General features: G+C 37.3%; 3 protein-coding genes across 3 annotated transcripts; 2 read left to right on the forward strand and 1 right to left on the reverse strand.

Moving 5' to 3' along the window:
- Positions 1-4,960: 4,960 nt before the first annotated feature.
- Positions 4,961-13,160, forward strand: LOC133333678 (run domain Beclin-1-interacting and cysteine-rich domain-containing protein). The gene is made up of 7 exons (XM_061541967.1): positions 4,961-5,185; positions 7,517-9,282; positions 9,358-9,629; positions 11,242-11,647; positions 11,716-11,883; positions 12,528-12,879; positions 12,963-13,160. The coding sequence occupies exons 1-7, from the start codon at positions 4,961-4,963 to the stop codon at positions 13,158-13,160; spliced, it is 3,387 nt and encodes a 1,128-aa protein (XP_061397951.1).
- A 1,550-nt stretch (positions 13,161-14,710) lies between these two features.
- On the forward strand, positions 14,711-17,052 carry LOC133333690 (tRNA-dihydrouridine(20) synthase [NAD(P)+]-like). Its single transcript, XM_061541977.1, has 5 exons — positions 14,711-14,915; positions 14,989-15,582; positions 15,648-15,813; positions 16,508-16,731; positions 16,799-17,052. Exons 1-5 carry the CDS (start codon positions 14,711-14,713, stop codon positions 17,050-17,052), a joined length of 1,443 nt encoding a protein of 480 aa, XP_061397961.1.
- Positions 17,053-18,787: 1,735 nt separating this feature from the next.
- LOC133333679 (mRNA-capping enzyme) lies at positions 18,788-21,631 on the reverse strand. Its single transcript, XM_061541968.1, has 6 exons — positions 20,980-21,631; positions 20,514-20,853; positions 19,861-19,996; positions 19,382-19,794; positions 19,114-19,313; positions 18,788-19,044 (listed from the first exon to the last, which is right to left on the reverse strand). The coding sequence occupies exons 1-6, from the start codon at positions 21,629-21,631 to the stop codon at positions 18,788-18,790; spliced, it is 1,998 nt and encodes a 665-aa protein (XP_061397952.1).
- Between the last annotated feature and the right edge of the window lie 2,940 nt (positions 21,632-24,571).

Genomic DNA, 24,571 nt, shown 5'->3' on the forward strand with positions numbered 1-24,571 from the left:
CCCGAGTGATGGGTTTCAGACGAATCTGATCAATTTTCGAAAATAATGTCCGCCATATTGGATCCGCCATTTTGAATTTTTTAAAATATGATTTCGGATTCGCAATCAGGGACTCCGAAAACCTCAGAGTAACGATATTTAGGATATTTTAACTTTTTAGACTTTTGTCCAAAATTTTGCCTTGCTGGTCTCACTGTGCAATAATGTTGAGGTGAGGAAGAAGAAGCAGCAGAGAATTCAAAGTAAAACACAACTGGCAGGCCACAGCACAATAGAGCACAGCACCGAGTACTTGTATTGTTGTATGAACACTTATTTGATATTGTGTATGATGATGTTGAGTTGACTTGACTGACTTGTCGCCATTTTCGTGAATTTTTTCAAAGTCTATATAATAATAACATTGAACAGAAAATTAAACAAAAACAACAAAATTCAAGTGTATTTACAACACAAATCACCCAGAGATAACAAATAGATACATTTTTTCTTTCAAATTTTTTCAATCTTGAATAAATGAAAAATTTTTTGTTAACCAAAAATCTTTAAAGAAAATTAAAACATAGTTTTTTATGTAATTACAAAAAAAAAAGACATTGTAAAAAATCACATTTTTTCTACTTACATTTTCGGTCGACACATCAACACTCATGGTGGTCAATTGGTTAATTGCCTTGCCTTGTGGTTGGTTCTGCTACGCTTTAAATGGATGAAGCTTTGGAATTGACTTGGGGAAAAATTCACTTAGTTTTCCTTGGTAGATGACAATTTATTTGTTCAGGCAAACAACGTTGAAAAATTGAAAATTTTCACAAGTCTTTTTTTCTCTATAGATGCTGCTATACACTGCTTGCTTTCCTCTTCGATTTCGTTGTGCCAGCTAGCCCGTAATCGCCAACCACACCACAAGTGAAACGACGAAAAAATTGAAAAATTTTTACAAGTCGAAAAATACAACGAGGCAGACAGGCACTCAACTAGCCAGCCAAACAGCAACGACGACGAGAATATGTTATAATGTGGAACAATAAGAAAAAATCACAAGTGGTGGTGGTGTTCCGTTGTTGTCTCTATACGACTACACGACAAGTCCGCCAGCCAACGAGGAGGTATGAATACAAAGAAAAATTCAACGAAAATTTTCTAAGTCCCAATTTTTTTACGACTTTGAAAATTTTTCTCTATTCTGCTTATCTGGCTGGAACAAATGTGTATTCTCCTCGCAGATATTAGTAATAATATCACCACCACTTATTTTTTCTTATTATTTAACACGGTGTGTGGAGTATTTCTTCTTATCTCTTTTTTCCGTTTAACGTTGAAAATTTTTTCTAATTAAAATTATATTTTCCAAAAGAAAGAAATTATTTCTTTATGTCTCTACGAACAGTCAGTCACACGTCCGTACTTCACAAGCCACAGAAAAAGACAAAGTCGATGACTGGCCGACAACGCTATTGGCAGGCCTCTATTCGTTTTTTCCGTTTATGTGTATACCACACCGACGATTACAGCCGAAAGTTGGTGGCGAAAAAACGCAAGTCCAAATATTGCGTTGCTTGCCGTTAGCAGGCAAATAGCCTATTGTTGTTGCTCTCTACGGGGAAACGTTAAGTTCGGTGAATGCGTCGCCCTGCGTTGTTTTTAACGCAATTTTGACAACTTGGTTTTCTTGCCGTTCGTCGTCGTCGTCGTTATTTGGTATTTCATATCATCTTATCTTCTATTTCCTTCGAACGATAATGTTGACGAATTATTTTTTTATTTTTCAGTAATCGGATTAAATGTGTTAATAAATTAGTATTTTTATTTGTAATATATTTTTTATATATAGATTTTTTTATTTTATGGAAATATAAGACTTTTTTTGTATTATGATAATGCAATATGGAAATGCATTGTTTGCCGCATGTTTACCATCCAAAAAGTAGGGTTCTGTAAATCGATTTTTGTCATTTGTTATCGGTTACTTGTAGTTAGAGTATGAAGCACATGGCATAATCGGTTTATGATGTGAATATAATTTTGGCCTCGCAAGAGAATCAAGATGCAAAAAAAATACGTTTAGATTTTTTTATTATCTCCTCTCCCTTCTGGCTAACGTCCTACTAAAAGTTAGAATGTTCAGAGCCATGTCTCAACGTTTAGATTTACGAAATCAATTCGATCTCAAATGCCAATTCTATATCATATACTTCAAATATAATCCACTGGATTTGTGAACATGATTAAGGTGACGTATATACCATTGGTACATTGACATTTGAGATCGAGTGGATTTAGTAGTCTAAACCTGATCTAAGGCAATAAAGGGCTAAGCAGAATGTTCGCGTTGAGCCATCCGTCGTGTAATATGTTATCGAAAACACAACAACCACAAGGAAACGATAAGCGTTTGTGTTATCGTATCCTTGTGGTTGTTGTATTTTCGATAACATATAACGCGACGGATGGCTCAACGCGAGCATTCTGCTTAGCCCTTAAGAAAGGTATATGGTCTTCCCGTACTGCAAGAATCTACTCGAGATGTTGGATTAATAGACAACATCTCGAAGCATGGTCTTTCAACGGTTTTCGAGTAAAAAGTTGCAAAACTTGTAAAATTAGTAGATTATTTTGAGATTCTGAAACGGAACTTATGAAAACGTGTGTTCAATAACATATATATGGTCTGTTCCGTACTTCAAGAATCTTTTAGTTTTTATAATTTTTTCGATATCATAAAGGAAAATTCGTTATCGTAGTAAAAATAGTAGATTCTTGCAGTACGGGAACAGACCAATAGTAAATACACTGAACACATCAAGGCCTATAAATAAGGTCACCCAGGGAGACCAGCTAAATATCCGATGCCTCTCAAGTTGACTTCCATTATAAAAACCTAAACGAAGTTAAAATTTTTGACATTGGACATTCGATAGCTTATTAATTGATCTTGGAACACATGATACGCGTACATTTCCAAGCTTATTAATCTTCTTTTCATTTCAATTTGGAAAGCTTAATGCTGTCAAAAGCAAATTTATGAAGAAATTGGAAACATAGGAATGCATGAGAACACCTTGTAGAATTATGCCATGGTCGTATTCAGAATTGTACCAATATTAAAAGGTAATTGCAAAAACCAGCTGATTTCATTAACTGTATGTTCTTCTACTACAAGAATCTGCTATTTTTTACTCCGATATAAATTTTTTCCCTTTATGACACCGAAAAATAGTAACAATTTGTAGATTCTTGCAGTACAGTAACAGACCATATGTTGTATAAAACAATCATTTTCATAAGTTCCGTTTCAGAACCTCAAAAGAATCTACTAATTTTACAAGTTATGCAACTTTTTTCTCTAACACCGTTGAAAGACCATGCTTCGAGATGTTGTCTTCTACTTGATGTTTCCATAGAATTTGTGGCTTCCCCTTCTACGTGATCCATAAATTGGCTCACTTTATATGCCTATTGAGGCCGGACATCTTAATCCATTATCATAACATGTTAATATCGTTGCAGAGAATGTCCGAGAATAGGTAGTACAATTCTGTAGTTCTCAAGTTCCACAATTGGTCCGAGTCTACTGGACGTCTTGCGCATTGATACCATCAGCTTGGTCTTCTCACCATTTACTGCCAGACTCAATTTGTTCAAAGGTGGCTGTTACCGCTCCCAATGTTCGACCCATTATTTCGATGTCATCCGCGTAGGCGAGTACCATGGGTTGTTTGGTGTACAGAGTGTAATTTTTGTTCACCTTTGTCTCTCATATGATCTTTTCCAGCAGAATGTTAGAAAGATCACACGACAATCTGTCACCTTGTCTAAATCCTTGTTCAGTATTAATATAGGTTCCGAAAAGTCTTTTCCGACTTTAACTGCTGACCTTGTCGCAATTAAAGTTATCCTGCATAGCCGTATTAGTGCCGAACGTAGACATTGCTTTAAACACCTCTGAACGGATAGGGCTGTCGAATGCGGCTTTATAGTCGACGAATAGATGGTATGTGTCGATGTGTTTTTCGTGAGCCTTTTTCAGGATTTGGCGCAGAGTGAAAATCTGGTCAATGGTGGATTTGCCATGCCTGAAACCGCATGTCATTGACCATTGGATACAGTCATTCACACAGTACACTGGATAACACTTTATATGCGTTGGGGAGAAGACTTATTCCTCTATAGTTGGCACATATCGTCTTGTCTCCTTTTTTGTGCACAGACACAGGATGCTGAGGTTCCATTCATTGGGCATGTATTCCTCTAACCAAATTGTACTAATGCACCAGCTGGCATTTGTACAATAATTGGTATGTTCCCGTACTGCAAGAATCTGCTACTTTTTACTACAATAACGAAATTTCCTTTGTGTTATCGAAGAAAATAGTAAAATCTAGTAGATTCTTGCAGTACGGGAACAGAACAAATATGTTAATTTCGTGAAGTAAACCTACCTCTTCTTATTGTACCATGAATGTGTGTGTATAAATGTAAACAAATACCAACTGACACTCATTTGAATTGACCTCAAAGTCGGTGTAAATAACCTTTATTTTTTTTGCAGACATTCGTAAATCCACATCATTTGAATTGTGTCCCTTTTTGAGTACCCCTGTGCTAAGCTAATGTGAGACATTTTATTTAATTTGTGTCACCCTGTACTAACTTAATCAAACAATTAGCAACATTGCTAATACACGCAAAACAATACATTACAAATCCGATAACACAATTAATCGAATGACGACCATAAACAAAAAAGATTGTGTTCTCTGTGTTGCGAAATAAAAAAAAAATAAAAATATTTGTGCTAGTAATTTTCGAAAAAAAACAAGGACGCAGTAAACATTTTACTTTTATTTTTATTAAACAAAAAAATATTCTTGTGAAAATACAAAAAACAAAACGAAACGAAAAAATACCAAGCAAATGCAAATGAAAAACAATACCACGAATCAACTGCTGCGGAAATATGTCACAAAAAGTAAAAGAAAAACTTTTGCTACAACAACAACAGCCATTGTTTCATCAGCGGGAGAAGTGTCGTGAATTAATTGTAAATTTTAAGAAATCAATTGAGTTGTGGTTTTTCAGTGAGGCTGCCGCGGAAACCTTTAAAGAGATACAAAGTTCATGTTTTGATATTATACTCTATGGACTGGTGGAAATAAATCCGGAGGAGAACAAGAGCAAGAAGGTAATTATTGTGTGGGTTGTTCATTTTATCCTGATGAGATCCCGAATATTCGAGATATATTGTTTTGGAATTCTCTCGTTGTAGTGAAAGTTTGTTTTTTCGTCGTCTGTCCTTGTTTTGTTTTGTTGTTGCTGTTTGTGAGTGGGGCTTCGAGTGTGTGTTGCATGAATGAATGAATGGCTGGCTGACTTGCGTCCGTCGTCGTCTCGTATCGTTGTTTCGTCATTAATGCAATGCGAACTGGGCGTTTTGTAAGTTGTTGTTGTTGACGATGGAGGTGCTCTGCTGCGGTGTGGGGAGCCCAGCTGAGTTGTGATGATTACGTAGTAAAGAATGCTTGGAATGCACTCTTCTGCCATTCAGCAACAACAACAACACACCATCAAGCAATCGACCGACCAACCAGTTCATTGTACCACTTTTCAGCTTGAAAATATTTTTATTTGAGATGAGGTGATGGTTGGGTATTCAGTTTGTGTATTGGTGTTTACAAACCTTGTGGAGACCATAAATATTGTATTGTTGTTGTTGTTTTTTTTAATTTTTATGAATATTTTAAAACAATAACAACAAAAATTCTGTGAGATTTCAAGGTCATTCTAAAATCAAAATTTAGTCGTAATATCGAATTTAATTTTTTTTGTTGTATTTTTTTTTTTCAAATGAATTTCTTGGCATTCGGGGAATACCTACATGCATAAACAAAATTTGTTTTGTTTATATCAAGTTGTTTAGGGGGAAATCACTCACTGTTAGTTGTCTACCACTTGTCACTATCGTCGCTATCGCCATCTTGTCTGCTATAAATTTGGCCATCAACAACAAAGGCGATAAAGTTATTGCCTTAGAATTTAAACAGGTCATTGTCTTCATGAATCGAATTTGTTCGCTGGTGGCTATCGTCTGGCTATATGGGTCATCATCATATTAGTATCATTAGTTTTTGCATTGCAAATTGCAAAATAATGCAGATTACACTGTGAAACATAAACAAATTATTATTGGGAATTTCCAACGGATTGTGAAAGAGGGGCATACCAATAGTAGACTCATATATCGGCGTTTTGTCAGAAGATAAACAAAAAAGGACAATTTTCCGATTAGGGTTTTCGCAAAAACCTTGAGGTATATGGATTGTGTCTTTGGCAATATTACTGATTTAAACGTATTTTTGTCTAATATGTTTACTCTCTATTGATGAAGGGGTCTTTTCAATGCCAAAAATATTCCCCATGAAGTTTTGCTATAGGTCTCAGAATAGATTAAAACTCAAAAATCAACCTAAACATCAACAATCTTAAAAAAAAAATAAAACTCTTTTTAAGGTTAAACCCGATCTTATTCCGCGTTTGCACCAATTTTCCCCCCACTGTCGTTTTAGAACGATGTTAGGTTAGGGATGTATGGTTGTTAGTAACAACAGTTCACTTGAAGACTAGTGTCCATTGAGATCATCCTTGATACCTGAAAGAAAAGGGAAACGAAGAGAGAGTGGAAGTGAGGAGAAAATAGTAGTGTAGCCTAGAAGATGGTTATTTTTATTTTTTTTTTAACAAAACCTAGGATCTGATTGGGGTCTATTTTGTAGGAGAAATCTAGATTATCAATTTCATATCTTTCAAACTGTGTATTCTGCCCATCAGCGTTGTTCTCTCTACCATCGCCGTAGAACAAACAGATTTTGCCAATGAAATAGCCAATGGATGGTTGCACAGATTTCTCAATCGGAAGATTGGACGACTGTAACCTCACCTCGAGCAAGCTCGTCGGCTATGGCGCAGTGTGAAAATCTAGTTTATGGTAGATTTGCCAGGACTGAAGCCGCATTGGTATGGATCGATAATATAGAAATAGACCAAAAATATTTCGCTTTCCGATGTTTGCATTAAAATCTCCTAGCAGAATTCCGGTCATACTGTTAAAAAATTTCTTTTCTGTTAAAAGGTGATTCTTCAATGGTCGTTTTTAAAAATCTTTGTAGCATCTCTTGTATATATACCTAAAATGTTGAAGGGAATCATATAGTCGGCTCCATTCGACTTTATTACTTTCCAACTGTTTTTATTCCTAAAAGGTCAGGTCGTTTTTAAACTTTATTTTTATTTTAGGATACCTCCAGGTTCGTTCTCTCTATATTTTGCATTTTAAGTTGTAAACACAATGCCATATACCTTCATAAAAAATCCCATTTGGTCAAATATTTTTAAATATAAAAACAATCCACCATTGGAAAATATAAAATGTCCCCCGATCCGACCAAACTTAATGACGTCTAAATGATTGCATGGCGATTAATCAGAACCAATCTTGTATTCTTTTTTGTACTTACAGCTACAACAAAACAACAGCAACAACAACAAGGTCAAATCACTTACATCAACTTGTAGTAGTAGTGATTCATCATCAGCATTCCCAGCAACGACGACGACGACAACAACCGCAATACCACCAGCAACGGTGACTTGCGCCGACAGTTACCATGATGAGACGACCGATTTAGATTCACCCAATAAAATAATCGACGACTTCGAATGGTTACTCAATGCTGTAAATATACGCAATAATGCATCGAAATGCTCACAAAGTTCTGCTTCGAATACAATACGAGGACGACGACGACCACCTACCCCGCCACCAGCCTCCTCATCAAGTGTATTGCAACGTGGTTGGCCTCAGCGTCAAACATTGACGGGACAATTGACACAGTGGTTACTTCAGAATCTGCACGACTCGGCAAATTTATTTGTTTTCTTGCAGTTGTTGGTTTCCGATAAGGAGCTGCTGGAGGAGCATTACACCACGTATGCATTGTTGCGACAAGAGGAGTATGTCAATGCGTTATTCATTGGCATGAGTGCATTTGAAACACATCAACAGGGTCTGTTGAAACAAATTGATACATTGCTCAAGGAGTGTAATGGTGGTGGTATAGGCGACGGTGTAGGCCGGGGAGGAGGAGTACGAGGATTGGCTGGTGTTAATGAAACCAAACATAAACGTTGTAATTCCCAACCGAATGTCGTGCTGCTATTGCCTGGAAAAAAATCACCACAACGTCGCCATGGATTGTTGGACAATAGCAGCAGTAGCACTAGCATCGTAGCGGATTCGAATAATGCTCGAATAGTTTCGAACCAACACCACTCACACCCCAAACACACAGTATTGTTAACTATACGCAAAACCAAAAGTCTTCCGGAATTTAAATGTTATTATCACCCTAAAGATGCCAAAGATGATGATGATATAAGGGATGGTCCCGTTCCGCCACGACCCAGAAGTAAAACTATAGCTGATATAAAACATAACAAGATGATAGAACAAACAATTCCACAATTAAATGTTTACGATGAAAATCAAATGACACAGCTATTAAGCCTAAATTGTGGTGGCGATGTTGGCCCAAAGCCATCAACATCCCACAACTCTACCTCGAAACCAAGTCCATCAACATCAAGTTTACACTTAAATTCAACAGCTTCCACAGCATCATCCTCCTCTTCATGTTCCGTTGCAACCTCAATGTCATCATCCTCTTCCAAGTCCACAACGCGACATATACAACTAATCAATACGGATGATATTAAAATATGGACTGATCATTCGTGGGAGCAGCAACAGCAGCAGTGCGGCAAAGGAGGAGGAAGTCACACACAATCAGCTGCCACCACACCAGCTCAAGCAATTCCCTTAATACGAAAACGTCTTTCCCTAAATAAGCCATCATCTGCCTCCACCTCGAAAAGCCTTAGCCCCTTGAATAGTTTTTTCTCCTCGTTATTTAGTACCCCGCCTTCATACACATCCTGGTACACAGATCACAGTTTACACGAACACAATCAACAAATACCCGAACAGGCAATTGATTCCATCAATTCATCACCACCACTCCTACCACCACCACAACGACAACATACACTATCATCCGCATCTGCATCATTATCACATCCCGGCACCCTGCCATCAACATCCTCATCATCGTTAGGCTCCACGGTATTGGATAAATTTCTACCAATTTATGGTAAAAAATTACGCAATCGTAATACGCAGAATTTATTCGATGATGTGGTTAGTAGCGCCTTGGATTATTCCACGCCGTATACAACATTGAACGCATCACGGTCTTCGGGTCTAAATACCAAAGAGGAGAGCGCAATGTGTGGAACAACAAGTTGTTCACCGACAACAACAACAACGGCGACGTCGACGACGCCACTGACTTCGGCAAAAAATTGCCAAAGTCTAACGAGATTCCTTCAAATGTCCCAGTCATCGCGAAACAACACCGAATTGGAAAAGGAAAATGCTCATTTTCGTATATCAGAGGCTATTATATCGGCTATAGAACACATCAAATGGAATAAGCAGATACCCGATGAAACTACAATGGAAAAATTAAGTCGAGAAGGTGAGTGCAGTAAAGAAAAAAAATTAGTTTCTTTTTGTTTTAGGAGGATGAAGGGACTGACATCCCTGCAGATAATTGTTTTTAGCAACATTTTTCAACCGATCTATTTCTCGGTGAGATGCAATGAATATAGAGGAAGGGTGTATTTTTGAGACTGGTTTTTTTTCTGCAGTCTTTCATCGTTTCACCGAACTTCGAAGAAGAATGTCGCTAAAATTGTGGAGTTTATGAGTCGAAAAAGAAGAATTGTGGTCGATGCGATCCTGAGCGATCCAACAGCGTTGCGATAGTTACAATATTGTCCGGTTGTCAGATGCTGGTCAGGAGCATGCACCAGCTCATTTGTACAATTTGGCTAGAGGAATGCATGTCCAACGATTGGAACCTCAGCATCCTGTGTACCGTGCACAAAAAAGAAGACAAGACGATATGTGCCAACTATAGAGGAATTAGGTTTCCTTCCCATCGCATATAATGTGCTATCCAACGTACTGTGTTAACGACTGAAGCTAATGGTCAATGACATTATTGGACCGTTCCAATGGGGCTTCGGATCTGACAAATCCACCATTGACCAGATCTATTTGTCGACTATAAAGTCGCATTCGACAGCCACGGATAGGGCTGATGTGTTTAAAGCCATGTCTGCGTTTGGCATTCCTGTAAAATTAATACGGCTATGCAGTTAAAGTTAACTGGTATAATGTCAGCTGTTAAAGTAGGAAAGGACCTGTCGGAGCCCTTCAATACCGAACGAGGTTTCAGACAAAGTTCTGCTGGAAAATGTAAATGTCAACAGAAATGGCACTCTGTACACCAGATAACACATGTTACTCGCCTACGCCAACGATATCGACATAATGGATCGAACATTGCGAGCGGTAACAGCCACCTTTGAACGAATTGAGAAGGAGTCTGCCAAAATAGGACTGACAGTAAATGGCGAAAAGACAAAGATGATGGTATCAACGCGCAAGACGTCCAGTAGATTCGGACCAACTGTGGAACTTGAAAACTACGAGGTAGTGAACGATTTTATATTCCTCGGTACCGCCATAAACAAAACTAAATCGCACTGAGTTGGAATTTGCAGCGATGCGTAAATGACACACTGAACTGAATGGCGAGCAAAGCGGCCGACATTATTTGTTAGCTGTCGCTCAGTTGACAATCCCTGGCCGTGTCGAACTCGGGTCGTTCCGGAGCGTAGACCCGATTGTCGTGGAAACGAACACTAGTAGTAGTACTACTGGATGGAGAACACTAGCTGTATGGAGAACTAGACGGAGTTCTAGCCGTAGTACCGGAATCACTAGTAGGATCACGTGGGGTGATCATGATCGGTTACAGTTTAGTGGGGTTACCCTATACAAAGGGGAAAATAATATATATCAGGTTGGAGAAAAATAAATACAATTATTTGTGTTGTCTAAAAAATTTATGGTCGATTTTTAATTCCTGGGCGATGTTACGACTGCGAAATGTCAACGAGCATAAATCGGAAATTGTTTGATCGATACTTTACGACAAATCTATCAGTATGATGGATTTTTTCCCAAACCTAATATTTTTTGTCAAAATAGGTCTTAATTTTCTTCCCTAACCAAACCCTTTTTAAATAATCAAATTCTCCTTTTATATTTTCCAGCCACCCCCTTGGCTACGGATTGTCTCTCTTCAGCAGAGCGTAACTGCTCCTCCACCTCTTCTTCAGCTACATCTACAAAAGTACAAACGAATTGTACGGCAGATCATGAATATATCGTTGGAGGAGAACATGTACCCTATGCCGAAGATGTGTCATCTGTGGATTTACTAACAGCCGAGGTAGTGGGACTATCGCTGATTTCCAAATTTGATGAGAAACATTTGCCAAAGGTATCCGAACTGAAATGGCTAGTCTCCGATGAGGATACACCCCAGAATCTCTTACCAATGCCTGATCTAACGGGTAACAATCCCGATGAACATGTGATACATTCGGTAACGCGCGGTACCAAATATTGGGCACCACCAAGGCAGCAAATTATCTTTACCGATCATCCGGCAATGGAGTAAGTTTAAGGGGGAAGAGTTTTTTCTTTGTAACATTTTTTAATTAATTTATTTTTTTTCTTTGTAGGCGCAAAGAATTGTTAAAGAAACAAAATTATCGCTGTGCTGGCTGTGGCATGCGTGTATCACCGCAATATGTCCAGAGTTTTCGCTATTGTACATATTTGGGAAAGTATCATTGCACCGGTTGTCATCGAAATCAGATTTCGGCAACACCAGCAAAAATATTGCAAAAGTACGTTCAAGCCTATTTGTGGGATAACCGTTAAAAATTTTAACTTTAAAAATCCCACTCCTATTTGTGGGATAATTATTAATTTCTCCTTCGAGATGAGCTACATGATCGAAGTTGCAATGAAAAGGAAACCCAAAGAGAACTACATTTAACAAAATGTACATCAATGATCCTTCTCCCTAAAAAGGCATAAAACTCAAAAATTCAGCTTGAGCCCGGCTGGCATTTGAACTCTGGTTCCCATGGTTCAAAGCCACCTCCTTATCTTCCTAAGGTTGCTCCATATGCAGTTGTATACCATTGAAGAAAAAATATTGTTGTCTATATGGAAAAAAAAGTCCGTCACCACAAGAAAAATCTCCTCTGAAAAGGAATGTTCTGGGGTGATGCAAAATGTTCGAACCTTGACACGGTTGGATTTGAATTCGTAGATGCAATTTCGCAACAATATTTGACATAAATACAACATATCAAGTAACGACATTTGTAAGCCACATTGCCGAATATGCCAGATGAGCCAGAACTACGGCGAAACGCGTCGCATATTGGTGGGAATGTAGTATTCCTCTGGCTTTCCTTTTCATTGCAACTTCGATCATCTTGAAAGAGAAATTTATAAAACAAAATATTTTTTTTATTTACAGCTGGGATTTCAAATGTTATCCTGTCAGTGTATTTGCCTATCGTTTGCTGGAACAAATGTCTACGTATCCGCTCTTCTATGTACCCGATCTAAATCCTGCCTTATATTTTCGTAGCAAATCATTGTTGAGTGCCCGCCAAAGCCGTTTACAGCTAAAATATGTTAAAGACTTTATACGCACGTGTCGTTTTGCCTTGCGTGAACAAAGCTATTTTGAAACCGTACCCGACTACATCACCTCAGACATTGATAATTGGTCAATGTCGGATTTTATAGATGCTCGCAGTAATTGCCTGCAGAGGTCTATTGATGAACTGATTATTAAATGTGAAAATCACATATTTAACTGTGTTGTAAGTAGAAGCATTTGATTTTGTTTCTTATAAAATCGAAATAATTCTTTCTTTGCCTCTCTCTCTCTCGATCTCTTTTACAGCTTTGTACCGCCCGTGGCTTTCTCTGTGAATACTGTAATGCCGACAGTGTTATATATCCATGGGATTCGCGGGTTGTTCGCTGTGATCGTTGTGGCTCATGTTTTCATCGTAATTGTTGGAAATCAATGTCGTCGTGTTGTCGTTGTCAGCGTATCGATAAACGTCACGAAGAATTTGAGAGTGTTCACAATGTCTAGGACAATGGGAGTGTGTGACGTTTGAGGACCCAATTTTCTATAGGAAATAAATCGTTAGGCCATTTGAGGTCATTTGTTTCTATAGGAAATAAATTGTGAGGCCTCTTTCTATAGGAAATAAATCGTGAGGCCTTTTGTATAGAAAACAAAATCGTGAGGCCCTTCTTCGCAGACATTGATCATCACAATCATAACATTTATTTTTTTTGTAGAATTTATTAGCTATAACATTAAATATTTACTTTGTTTTTTTACTTGTATATTAATCAGTCAAGACTTACTTCAAGCCCTGGAACAAAATCGTAACGTTACACACCACAACAGATAAAATTTATATTTAGTGTAAGTTTATAAAAAAATTGTATATTTTTGTTGTTAAGTCTTTTTTGTGAAACCTATCTCCAATATATGTATAGTTATAGATATTCTGTTAAAATTTATTTATTTTATAAATCCAAAAACACACCTACCACAACAAATGTTCGTAAAGAATTAAAAAGAAATGTTTATAAAAAAATTCCCATTTAAAATTCATCTGTAAGTGAATCTGTTCAACAACAAAATTCTATAAGAATTTGGTGAAATAAAAAAAAAACAAATCACAAAATTTGTTTTGGTTTTTTGTTTTCTATATTTTCCCTCTTTTTTGAAAATCTGGTATGGATCTGACTTACCCCAAGGTGAATTTGGTTTGTATGCAAATTCTCCTTGGGGTTAAGATGATATTATTATAGAAGGCCTCTACATGGTATAGAAGAATATGTGGAATATTCACCACAATAAACGACTACTAACGTCAATCAGATCTACGCTACGGAATGACCCGAGCTAGACTTGGCCAGGGATTGTCAACTCAGCGACAGTTGTACCAAACGAAAATGTTTTCTACAGGTGAGCAAATCATGTCGGCAGTTTTGCTCGACATCCTTCTAATTCGTCCCGGCGTTGAATAAAATCCAGGACCAGGATGTCGGGGTTTTGTTCTGTGTGTCATCTACGTATCGCTGCTAATACCACCTCAGTATGATGGAATGTTTGCAACAATTGGTGTCACCTGAGGAGGTGCTCAGGTCTCACCTACCAAACTGACACTCTACCAGACGCTGATACTACTCGTGCTGTTACATGGATCTGAAGCATTGGTACTTGCGCAAGCAGATGAGGTAGATCTTGCGGTGATTGAGAGAGAAAAATTCTCCATAAGATCTATGGGTAAATATCGACAATTTTTAAGCTATATTTGGTATTGTACGAAGGTTTATCACGTTCAGGTTCCAATTCATCTATCACAGAAAATAAATTTCCCTTTCAATTCAAAAATTACAACTCTTCTTGGAAAACCTGCACTATTTGGTTTTTTAGATACTGTTTAATCGACACCGACCGACAAAACGGTGAACTGATGTATAGCCACATCACTTCACCGCAACGAAAAACAGTTTTATCGACCGCCATATGAATTTCACTGACGCAAGGTATATTTATATCTATCTACCTTGCACTGACGACCGCACATGGCTCAACAGCTGATGAGGCAAACAAAACAATTCATGTTTTTGAAGACGTTTTGGAATTGTTTACGCACCAAAATGACGGCAGGAAAACTGGACTATAGCAACAAAATCATATTAGCACCCATGGTAAGGGTGGGGACATTGCCGACACGTCTATTGGCATTAGAAATGGGAGCCGACATTGTCTACACAGAGGAATTGATTGATTTGAAATTGGTCAAGTGTGTCCGGAGTGTTAATGGTGAGTTGGACGATGAGGGACACATTTCATTCATTGGTAAAACAATGCAAATTCTATTCCTTTTTCCCTCCAGAGGCATTGGGTACCATTGATTATGTTGATCCCTCCGATGGCACGGTTAGCTTTCGTACCTGCAGTTTGGAAAAACCCCAGTTGGTCCTACAAATGGGCACCTGTGATGCTGAACGTGCCTTGGCTGTGGGCAAGAAAATACAACAAGACATTTCCGGATTAGATATAAATATGGGTTGTCCCAAGGAATTTTCCATTAAGGGGGGTATGGGTGTGGCGTTGTTGGCTCAGCCAGACAAAGCCTGTCACATCCTCAAAACTCTGGTGGATAATTTGGATATACCGGTGACGTGCAAAATAAGAATTCTACCAAATCTGGAAGATACCATTGAATTGGTAAAGCGTTTAGCTGGTACAGGTATTGCCGCAATCGGTATACATGCTCGCACTCGTGATGAGAGGCCACAGCATAGCCCCCATCCCGATGTCATACGGGAGGTGGTAAAACATATTGATATACCTGTTATTTGCAATGGCGGATCGAGGGATATTGAAAAATACGAAGATATTTTAAAGTTTCGTGATTTGTGCGGAGCATCAAGTATAATGGTGGCCAGGGCGGCTCAAATGAACGTTTCCATATTTCGGAAAGAAGGTGGGGAGATCTAGCGTTTTTGATTTGCATTTACTTCTATTAATTCAGTTAAATTACTTTTGCAGGTTTGTTACCCATGGATGAGCTGATTTGTAAATATTTAAAGTTAAGCGTCGACTATGACAATCCACCGCACAATACCAAATATGGCATACAAAGTGTCATGAGGGAACAGCAAGAAACTCCAAGAGGGAAATTGTTCCTGAAATCCCAGACAATGCAACAAATGTGGTGAGTTGAAATGTCAGTTAGAAAACCTCCAAGATGCATTGTGCAGGAATTAAGATAGAACTTCTTATTCAGCCAGGCTGAATTGAAGAATTTCTATAGAAATTCATATTCAGCCAGCAACGCTGAATTAAAGAATTTCTATAGAAATTCATATTCAGCCAGGCTGAATTGAAGAATTTCTATAGAAATTCATATTGACGAATTTTATAGAATATCATATTCAGCCAGCATGAATTGAAGATAGAAACTCTTATTCAGCCCGGATGAATGGAAGATTTTCTATAGAAACTCTTATTCAGCCCGGCTGAATTGAATATTTTCTATAGAAACACTTATTCAGCCAGGCTGAATTGAAGATTTTATATAGAAATCCTTATTCAGCCAAGCTAAATTGAAGATTTTCTATAGAAACTCTTATTCAGCCAGGCTAAATTGAAGATTTTCTATAGAAACTCTTATTCAGCCAGACTAAATTGAAAATTTTCTATAGAAAATCTTATTCAGCCAGGCTGACTTGAAGATTTTCTATAGAAACTCTTATTCAGCCAGGCTGAATTGAAGATTTTCTATAGAAACTCATATTCATTCATTATTCGATGGTATTTCGGATCATTTGTATACATTTAAGGACCCAAAATACGGCGTTGTTGATATATTCTATATATTGTATCCCTTTCCTCCTCCTTCTTTTCAGTGACATTTGGAACATGGGCGACTATTGTCGTCAAAAAGAATTAGAACATCATAAGAAAGGTGCATTTGGTCGAAGGAAAGTTATACCGGGACAAGTACCCGATTCCGATATACTTGAGACTGTGGCGAAAAAAGCCAAACTGGAAAATGGTAATAATGAAAATGACGATGATAGCGATATTATTGAAGAGAATATTGCATTCTTAAGATGTAACTATGATATGAGTAAGTATTATTCGATTTATAGCCTTAAACATACTCTCAAGAATGTTCCCTTTGGTCCTTTTTTCAGAAAACGATAAATTTCCCAAAACTCTACTCTATGTGCATGCGAATAAAAATGAAATATTGCAACCAGTCTACGATACCGAGGGCAAAGATAAACTCTTTCGTTCAATTTGTAAATTTGATGGTAAACGTTATCGTTCCACATTTTGGTCGAAAAATAAAAAGCAAGCTGAGCAAGCGGCCGCATTGGTGTGTTTGAAAAATATTGGTTTGGTAACGGAAGAGGAGCTAATTAGAAATGGTAGCATCTTAAGATGATAAAGGTGGACTAACGCGAATATATTTTTTTATTATAATAAATATAATAATTAGAACAATTATAATGTATAAGAAAAAAATTATGGATTTTTCTATTCGGCTGGGGAAAAAGAAGTCTTCAAGTGAGAAATACTTGAAGGAGACTTGTGATCAAGTATATTGAAGAATTACCTTGAGATTCAAAAGATATTTTGGGGAAATTAGGTTATAAATAGAAATAGTGGAATCATCATAGAGGACTTCCCTTTTCCCCACCAGCACCGAAGTGCTGTACCAATTGGAGAGCATACAGAAGGCAGAAGGACTGCACCAAGGGCCCAAAGACCCCGCGGCAACGGACAACACAAACACTCAACAAAAACCCCCCTTACGGACAGCCTTCACGACATCAACATGAGGCGTGAACCTCGTGAAAACAAATAGAACCATAAGAAAGCCCACGATGCAACAGCCACCGGCAGCCAGCTCGCTCTCGCCAACCACCACCACCCGGTGCAACCGAACGAGCCCATATTCAGCCAGGCTGCATTGAAGATTTCCTATAGAAACTCTTATAGTCAGGCTGAATTGAAGATTTTCTATAGAAACTCTTATTAAGCCAGGCTGAATTGAAGATTTTCTATAGAAACTCTCTAAAAGCTTGACTATTGGTGAAAGAAGAGAAATCGGGTAGTAGGATTTCCCATTCGTAGCGGATTTATCTGGTTTTAGAATCCGGGAACTTTCCAAAAACTACCAGCATTGGAACTGGTAGAAGTTCTGCTTAACGGAAAACAAGCCGGGGAGCTAGCAGCAGACCTGGAGGAAGAGCTAATGGAATAACTAGCTCTTCTACTAGTAAGAATACTACCGGATGAGACTGAGGACCTCTTCAGGTGATTTGCAGCGATGCGTAAATGACACACTGAACAAAACCAGACATCAGGGCCTGGTATTTGTTCAACGCCGGCACGGATTAAAAAAATGGAGAGCAAAGCTGTCGACGTGATTTGTTCACCTATGGAAAAAACTTTCATTTGGTACAGATGTCGCTGTGTTTTGACAATCCCTGGCCGAGTCGAACTCGGGTCGTTCCGGAGCGTATATCCGATTGTCGTGAGAACCATATCGTCTGGAAGGTACAGTTTGTTGACACTCGAGTGAGTGTATCATCGACACAACATTGTGGGGTTGATCCTGATTGGGGTTGATTAATGGAGGGTCCATCGAAGCCCTCATTCATGTTACTTTTCACAAAATACCAATACATTTCGTATCTTTTTCTTTCTATTTTTTTCCATCTCCTTCAAAATTGTGGGAATTCTGGGAATAAATTCAAAATTGTATTTCCACTTACCTCCAAAAATATGATCACCTCCATATTTGCCTTATAAAAAATTCATTTCACATTCATTCAATTTTTTTCAAGAAACACAATTCTGTCTTGACTGCTATCTTCATTTTCTTTTTGTTTTGTATTGGTTCCATACAACAATTGTCTTGATTTGTATTTGTATTTGTTTTTTTTTTACGACGATAGCTAACTTGGTCACTATCATTGATGATTGTTGATTAATTTGTTTGTTTAAAATATGCAATTAAAACTAGATTTCAGTTAAAAAAACCGTTTTGTCTCTTTGTGGACAACATTTGAGTGTGTGTGTGTGTTTGGGCAATATTTCCTTTACGCGATATTTAGAAACATTTAATTTCATTTCATTTTTTTTTTGCTTTCTGTCAAAATTCTTAAAAACTATTAATTAGGAGGTGGCAAGTTCGGCCACCTCTGCGGCTGCTGCTGCTGCTGTTGTTGTTGATGATAATGTTCGCGTTTCTGCTGCTGTTGTTGTTGATGTTGCCTCTGATGATGATGCTGTTGATTGTTGTGATGATGATGTTGATTATTGCTGCGTGGCGGTGGCATCATATCATTATCATTCCTAAAGCCATTGTGATGGATAAAATGTAGAAGTATGTCTTTTGTAACGGGATTACGTATACTCTCGATGACAGCTAAAAATTGCAGGAATATTTTTAAGTTAATAATGGTACTGGGAAGTACATTTTGGCATTCATACTTACACATGGCAGTATTATAACTATTGGGCATTGTTTTATCGGTACGTTCACGCATCAACTCCCACTGGCCCTGGCCATTTATGGTACACTCTACAATTTTGTTATCCAAATTCATTGCCTTTATGGTTTTTGTGAATGGCATTTGGGCAAAGGGTGGATCATGGCCACCCACATAAAGGTAACACACCTTGCGGGTAAGAATGCTAGGATTACAAAAAAATAAAATCACAATTAATCTGGCATAGCCATAAAAAGAAACCCAATAGCTTACCCTGCTCCAGATTCGGTATGCACTTTTAAACGAAAATCTACCGAATTCATATCCAATGGTTTCCATTTGAAGACATCCGGGCAAACACCAGCCGTATAGGGCTGTTCCGATGGTTGAAATATCAAACCATCCGGTTCATGGCATAAACTTTTGGCAAATTTCTCACCCAACAACGATGCCGATTGTCTTATGTCCCAAAAATCTTTTTTACGCAGACTAAACGGTTCGGAGGGACGATTAATGATACCCTTTTCAATGGCTTTATGTCGTGGCATAATCACCTCCATATCGATGCATTGCAAACGATTTGGATAGAAATTTTCTTTGCCAATGTCACGGCTGCCAATTTTGATAATATCATAGATGAGATAACGCGGTGTAATTTGGCCATTGTATTTATCCAATACCATTTCCTGAAATCAGAAAAGAGATAAAAATGTGAATATTTTTTCTGATGTTTTTTGTTTATTTACACATACCCCATCCAAAAGAGTATTTTCGAGATGTTCATGCAGGTTGTTGTATTTTACAAATGTTAAATTTTCTACTTGAAATACCGAATTGTTGCGATCAATGAAATAGATTTCATCACGTCCTTTGACTAACATCATATATCTGGAAAGAGATAGAAAGAAAAATAAAAAAGGATTAATAAGAAGGAGACAGGAGAGGTGTCACCAATAATAGTTTCCAACAATATTTTCCAAGCACCCTACAGGATTGATTTTTTTAAAGAATATTTTTCTAAGGCCTTCTATAGGCGTGGGTTGCTTTAAAGAATATTTTTCTAAGGCCTTGTATATGCACGGATTTTTTAAAGAATATTTTTATATAAGAAATCATGAGGGTTTTCTATTTATAGAAGATTTTTTTAGGGTTTTAACTACAGAAGATCTACGTACAAAATAACTTTTGAGGGTCTCTATAAAAAGGAGATCCTCGAAACACAAAAGAAATCTTCAGAATCTTCTTGATCGGTTTCTACTTATACACGATTCTGATTTTCTCTAAACAGAAGTCCTCTTCTATTGGTACATCGAAGACTCTTAAGAGTGGGTCACCTATAAATCGATTTATAAGGCCCTTCATTATTATTATTTTTTTAACTTCTCAAACATTTCTCTTAACTCACCTTGTACCGTCGGCCTTCCACGAAACACGATATGGAATCTCTTGTAATCTCTTCATATTTTGACGATCCATTGACACAGGTTGACAACCAGGAAATCCGCTTTTCTTCCAACCACACATATCTTGTACCATTTGTTGTAAATCACCCAAACGTGGTTGATCACTGACCCATGTCACACCTGGTACACCATCCATAAATTTGGCATTTTTTATGACCAATTCTCGACGTCGTTTCTTTCGTGTTTTACCACCATTCGATGAGGAGCTGCCTTCATCACCACCATTACCATCAGCCTCGTTGCCATCATCAGCATCTGCCAAATCGTCACCATCCGCTTCCCCGCCATCATTATCATCATCACCACCTCCATCGTCTAATGAATCTATAAGTCCTAAGCTACCACCATTGGAATGTGCTGCTGCTGCGGAAGAACGTGCTGCCTTGGCCATTTGCGAATTCGACGAATGAGCCATTTCATCGTAACTACGTTTTTTCCCACGATCCGAATCATCATATTCCAAACACCAACCGGGTAGTTCGGGTGCTGTTGGAGCATCCTCTTCGTCATCATAACGCCTGTACAATTCATTGATATAGTCCTGTTTATAGATACCCGGTGGTCGTATTTTACTAAACATTGCCAATGCCGCCTCCACCGAGAAATCCAATCGTTCCACCAAATATGAGGCAATTAGGAACCCCGTTCTATTGAAACCGTGAGTACAGTGTACACCAATTAAATCGAATGGACGATCATTGATAAAATTGTCGACAATCTCAATGAAGGATTGTGTCTGTTCGGGTGATGGTGTCTCACCATGACCACGACATTGCAGTTTAACATATTGTGTGCCCTTGGCCTCGACAATAGCACGATCATAAAATCTCTTGGTATTTGTCAAATCAATCCATAGACCTAGATTAAGTTTTAAGGTCTTGCAGTAGCCGAATATCATTTCCGGATGGAACATACATTCCATCGGCATTTGGTCATCGAATGCTGCACTCAACGGGGTCTTAAAGGCAATAAATTTCTCCGCTATAATACCTTCGCTCTTACGCGGACAATACAGCCAACGATTGGGTATGGGACCTGGTCCACGATTGCCGTTCGACATTATTGAGTCTTCTCTTTGGACCACCACACAAACGGAATTCCCTTCTCCACTATCGCTAGCTGCTTACTTTCTATTGCTTGCTGGCTGCGTTGATATATTTCTTCTGTGTGTGAGGCACTGCCAGCTGCCACTTCAGCTGTTTCACAAAATCACTATTTTATCGCTTTTATTTATAGCGTATATTTCGACAAATCTACTGTTATAAGCTGTGCATAATTGTTTCTTTTTTTCGGATTTGTATTGGAACTTTTATTTTACTTGCTTATTTTGCTGGGGAAAAAGTGTATCTCACATACGGCCTTATCCTTTTTTTCTTCACAGAGTCGCAACATCAACATTTCAGGCAGGAGAAAATTGTTTTCTGCTGTCAATTAACCCGTCAACGTGGCAGTGTTGTCAATGTACGTTTGCCCGAAAAATCGCTAAATTGGGTATTTTTTGTTTACACGTGTTAAGAGCATGGGATTTCAACGAGAGGTATTTTTATTTGAACGATTTTTGTTTAACAGAAAAAAAGAATTTCTAAGAAGGTCAAAAATGAAAAAATTAGTAGGGACAGCTGATAGGCGTGTGTTTTTTTAGGAATATTTTTGTAAGGCCTTTAAGAAACGTGGATTTTTTAAGAATATTTTCTTAATGCCTTCCATAGGTCTGGATTTTTTAAAGAATATTTTTGTAAGGTCTGGATTTTTTAAAGAATATTTTTCTAAGGCCCTAACAAGGCGCGGATTTTTTAGAGAATATTTTTTAAGGCCCCAATAAGGCGTGGATTTTTTAAAGAATATTTTGTCAAGATTTTTAAGGACCTACAGAAGGCGTGGATTTTTTAAAGAATATTTTTCTAAGGCCTTGTATACGCGTGGACTTTTTAAAGAATATTTTTCTAAGGCCTCTATAGGCGTGGATTTTTTAAAGAATATTTTTCTAAGGCCCCAATAAGGCGTGGATTTTTTAAATAATATTTTTGTAAGGCCTCTATAGGCGTGGATTTTTTAAAGAATATTTTTCTAAGGCCCAAATAAGGCTCGGATTTTTTAAAGAATATTTTCCTAAGGCCCCAATAAGGCGTGGATTTTTTAAATAATATTTTTTTAAGGCTTTGTATAGGCGTGGACTTTTTAAAGAATATTTTTCTAAGGCCCAAATAAGGCTCGGATTTTTTAAAGAATATTTTTCTAAGGCCCCAATAAGGCGTGGATATTTTAAATAATATTTTTGTAAGGCCTCTATAGGCGTGGATTTTTTAAAGAATATTTTTCTAAGGCTCGGATTTTTTAAAGAGTATTTTTCTAAGGCCCCAATAAGGCGTGGATTTTTTAAATAATATTTTTTTAAGGCTTTGTATAGGTGTGGACTTTTTAAAGAATATTTTTCTAAGGCCTTGTATACGCGTGGACTTTTTAAAGAATATTTTTCTAAGGCCTTGTATACGCGTGGACTTTTTAAAGAATATTTTTCTAAGGCCTTGTATACGCGTGGACTTTTTAAAGAATATTTTTCTAAGGCCTTGTATACGCGTGGACTTTTTAAAGAATATTTGTTACATTCAAGCTTAATACATTCAAGCCCATGCCAGCTCACTTCGGGAACATTAGTTTATTAGGGGGAATTCTCAACTCTTGCCACCATCAACCGTAGGGAATGCACAAATTGAAAAACTGGATCGTATCACGAACAAATAACACAAAAAAAAACATAAACACCATACATCCATGACACGGGAACTTGATTTACACGTTCCCCAACTATGCCCGACCTTCAATTTTAAATCGATTATTTAAAGGGCCCCAAAAGCCACACACACACTTACCTCATTATAACATACACCTAATTTCCCCTCTCACAAACAGAACTACACACACACTTAACCACATGGGTTTCATACATTTCCTTTGCATATATTTCTCCTGTCACGGTAAAAAGTTGTAATGTACAGAACTTACATCAGAACTTTTTTTACCGGGTTAACCTACTTTATGAAGATTTATTTGACATATATACAAAGGAATTGACAATATAAACATTTATTGACGTAGTCATATTTTTCTTTACCTAATTAACACTTAAATTCTTCTTCTCTTAGTAGCACAAATTGGACATATTCATCTTCATTAAAGAATATTTTCTAAGGCCTTGTATAGGCGTTGATTTTTAAAGAATATTTTTCTAACGTCCCAATAAGACGTGGATTTTTTTATTAACAAAAGTTCATAGAACTCCAAAAATAAGTTTCAATACTCTGTGCCAGTCTTTTTTGTTTACATTGAATTATTACCTGCAATATGTTTATTATTTTCCCCTGCTTGTCGATTTTGGCAATGAAATTTTTCATTTTTTTTTTTGCTTCGCTGTTTTTTGACTGACGCGTCAGACGGTAATAGGCATAAATACATAGATTGATTGATATGGCATTTATTGGTATTGAAAAAATAATATTAATTGTTTATACACGAATTTAATGTTATTATTATTTCGGTTAATATTAAAAAAACATATTTGGTCTGTTCTTGCAGTAAGGGAACAGACCAATTCTTAAATAAAAAAAATTGCTTCTGAATTAATAAACAAAATAAACAACAAATATTTCCGCATTATTTTTATTGGAGAGAACCAATTTAAGAAGAGGGTTTTATATTGTTTTGAACATTTAAAAAATTATGAATGGGTATTTATCATATTAAAAGTCTGATGTAAATGTTTATTTGTCATTTATTTATTTAAAAAAAATCAATACATAGAAAGGTCCCTAGTCAATTACACATGTATTGCAGCATTAAATCATATTTATATTAAATCTGTCATTTAGATGTGATGTTACTTGACAATACGTCAAATAAGCCTTGAGCGAAAACAGCTGATCGAAAGCTGTTCTCTCGTTTTTGCTCTCATTTGCTGGCCTTTTGAGTAAACAGACAAGATTAATTAACATTTGGCATTATA

The sequence above is a fragment of the Musca vetustissima genome, unplaced genomic scaffold (assembly GCF_032173495.1).
Source record: "Musca vetustissima isolate MV318-11 ecotype Yass unplaced genomic scaffold, APGP_CSIRO_Mvet_v1 utg8392, whole genome shotgun sequence".
Classification (NCBI taxonomy): domain Eukaryota; kingdom Metazoa; phylum Arthropoda; class Insecta; order Diptera; family Muscidae; genus Musca; species Musca vetustissima.

Bases quoted from the DNA above. Each gene is read 5' to 3' on its own strand.
- LOC133333678 (XM_061541967.1), top strand. From the start codon at position 4,961: ATGTCACAAAAAGTAAAAGAAAAACTTTTGCTACAACAACAACAGCCA. The intron at 5,186-7,516 runs GTAATTATTGTG...TTGTACTTACAG, and splicing joins AGGAGAACAAGAGCAAGAAG to CTACAACAAAACAACAGCAA. The intron at 12,880-12,962 runs GTAAGTAGAAGC...TCTCTTTTACAG, and splicing joins ATCACATATTTAACTGTGTT to CTTTGTACCGCCCGTGGCTT.
- LOC133333690 (XM_061541977.1), top strand. From the start codon at position 14,711: ATGTTTTTGAAGACGTTTTGGAATTGTTTACGCACCAAAATGACGGCA. The intron at 15,583-15,647 runs GTGGGGAGATCT...TTACTTTTGCAG, and splicing joins TTCCATATTTCGGAAAGAAG to GTTTGTTACCCATGGATGAG. The intron at 15,814-16,507 runs GTGAGTTGAAAT...CCTTCTTTTCAG, and splicing joins CAGACAATGCAACAAATGTG to TGACATTTGGAACATGGGCG.
- LOC133333679 (XM_061541968.1), bottom strand. From the start codon at position 21,631: ATGTCGAACGGCAATCGTGGACCAGGTCCCATACCCAATCGTTGGCTG. The intron at 20,854-20,979 runs ATTCGTCGAATT...ATAATGATGGCG, and splicing joins TAGTTACGATGAAATGGCTC to GGGAAGCGGATGGTGACGAT. The intron at 19,045-19,113 runs GTAAGTATGAAT...TGCAATTTTTAG, and splicing joins TAGTTATAATACTGCCATGT to CTGTCATCGAGAGTATACGT.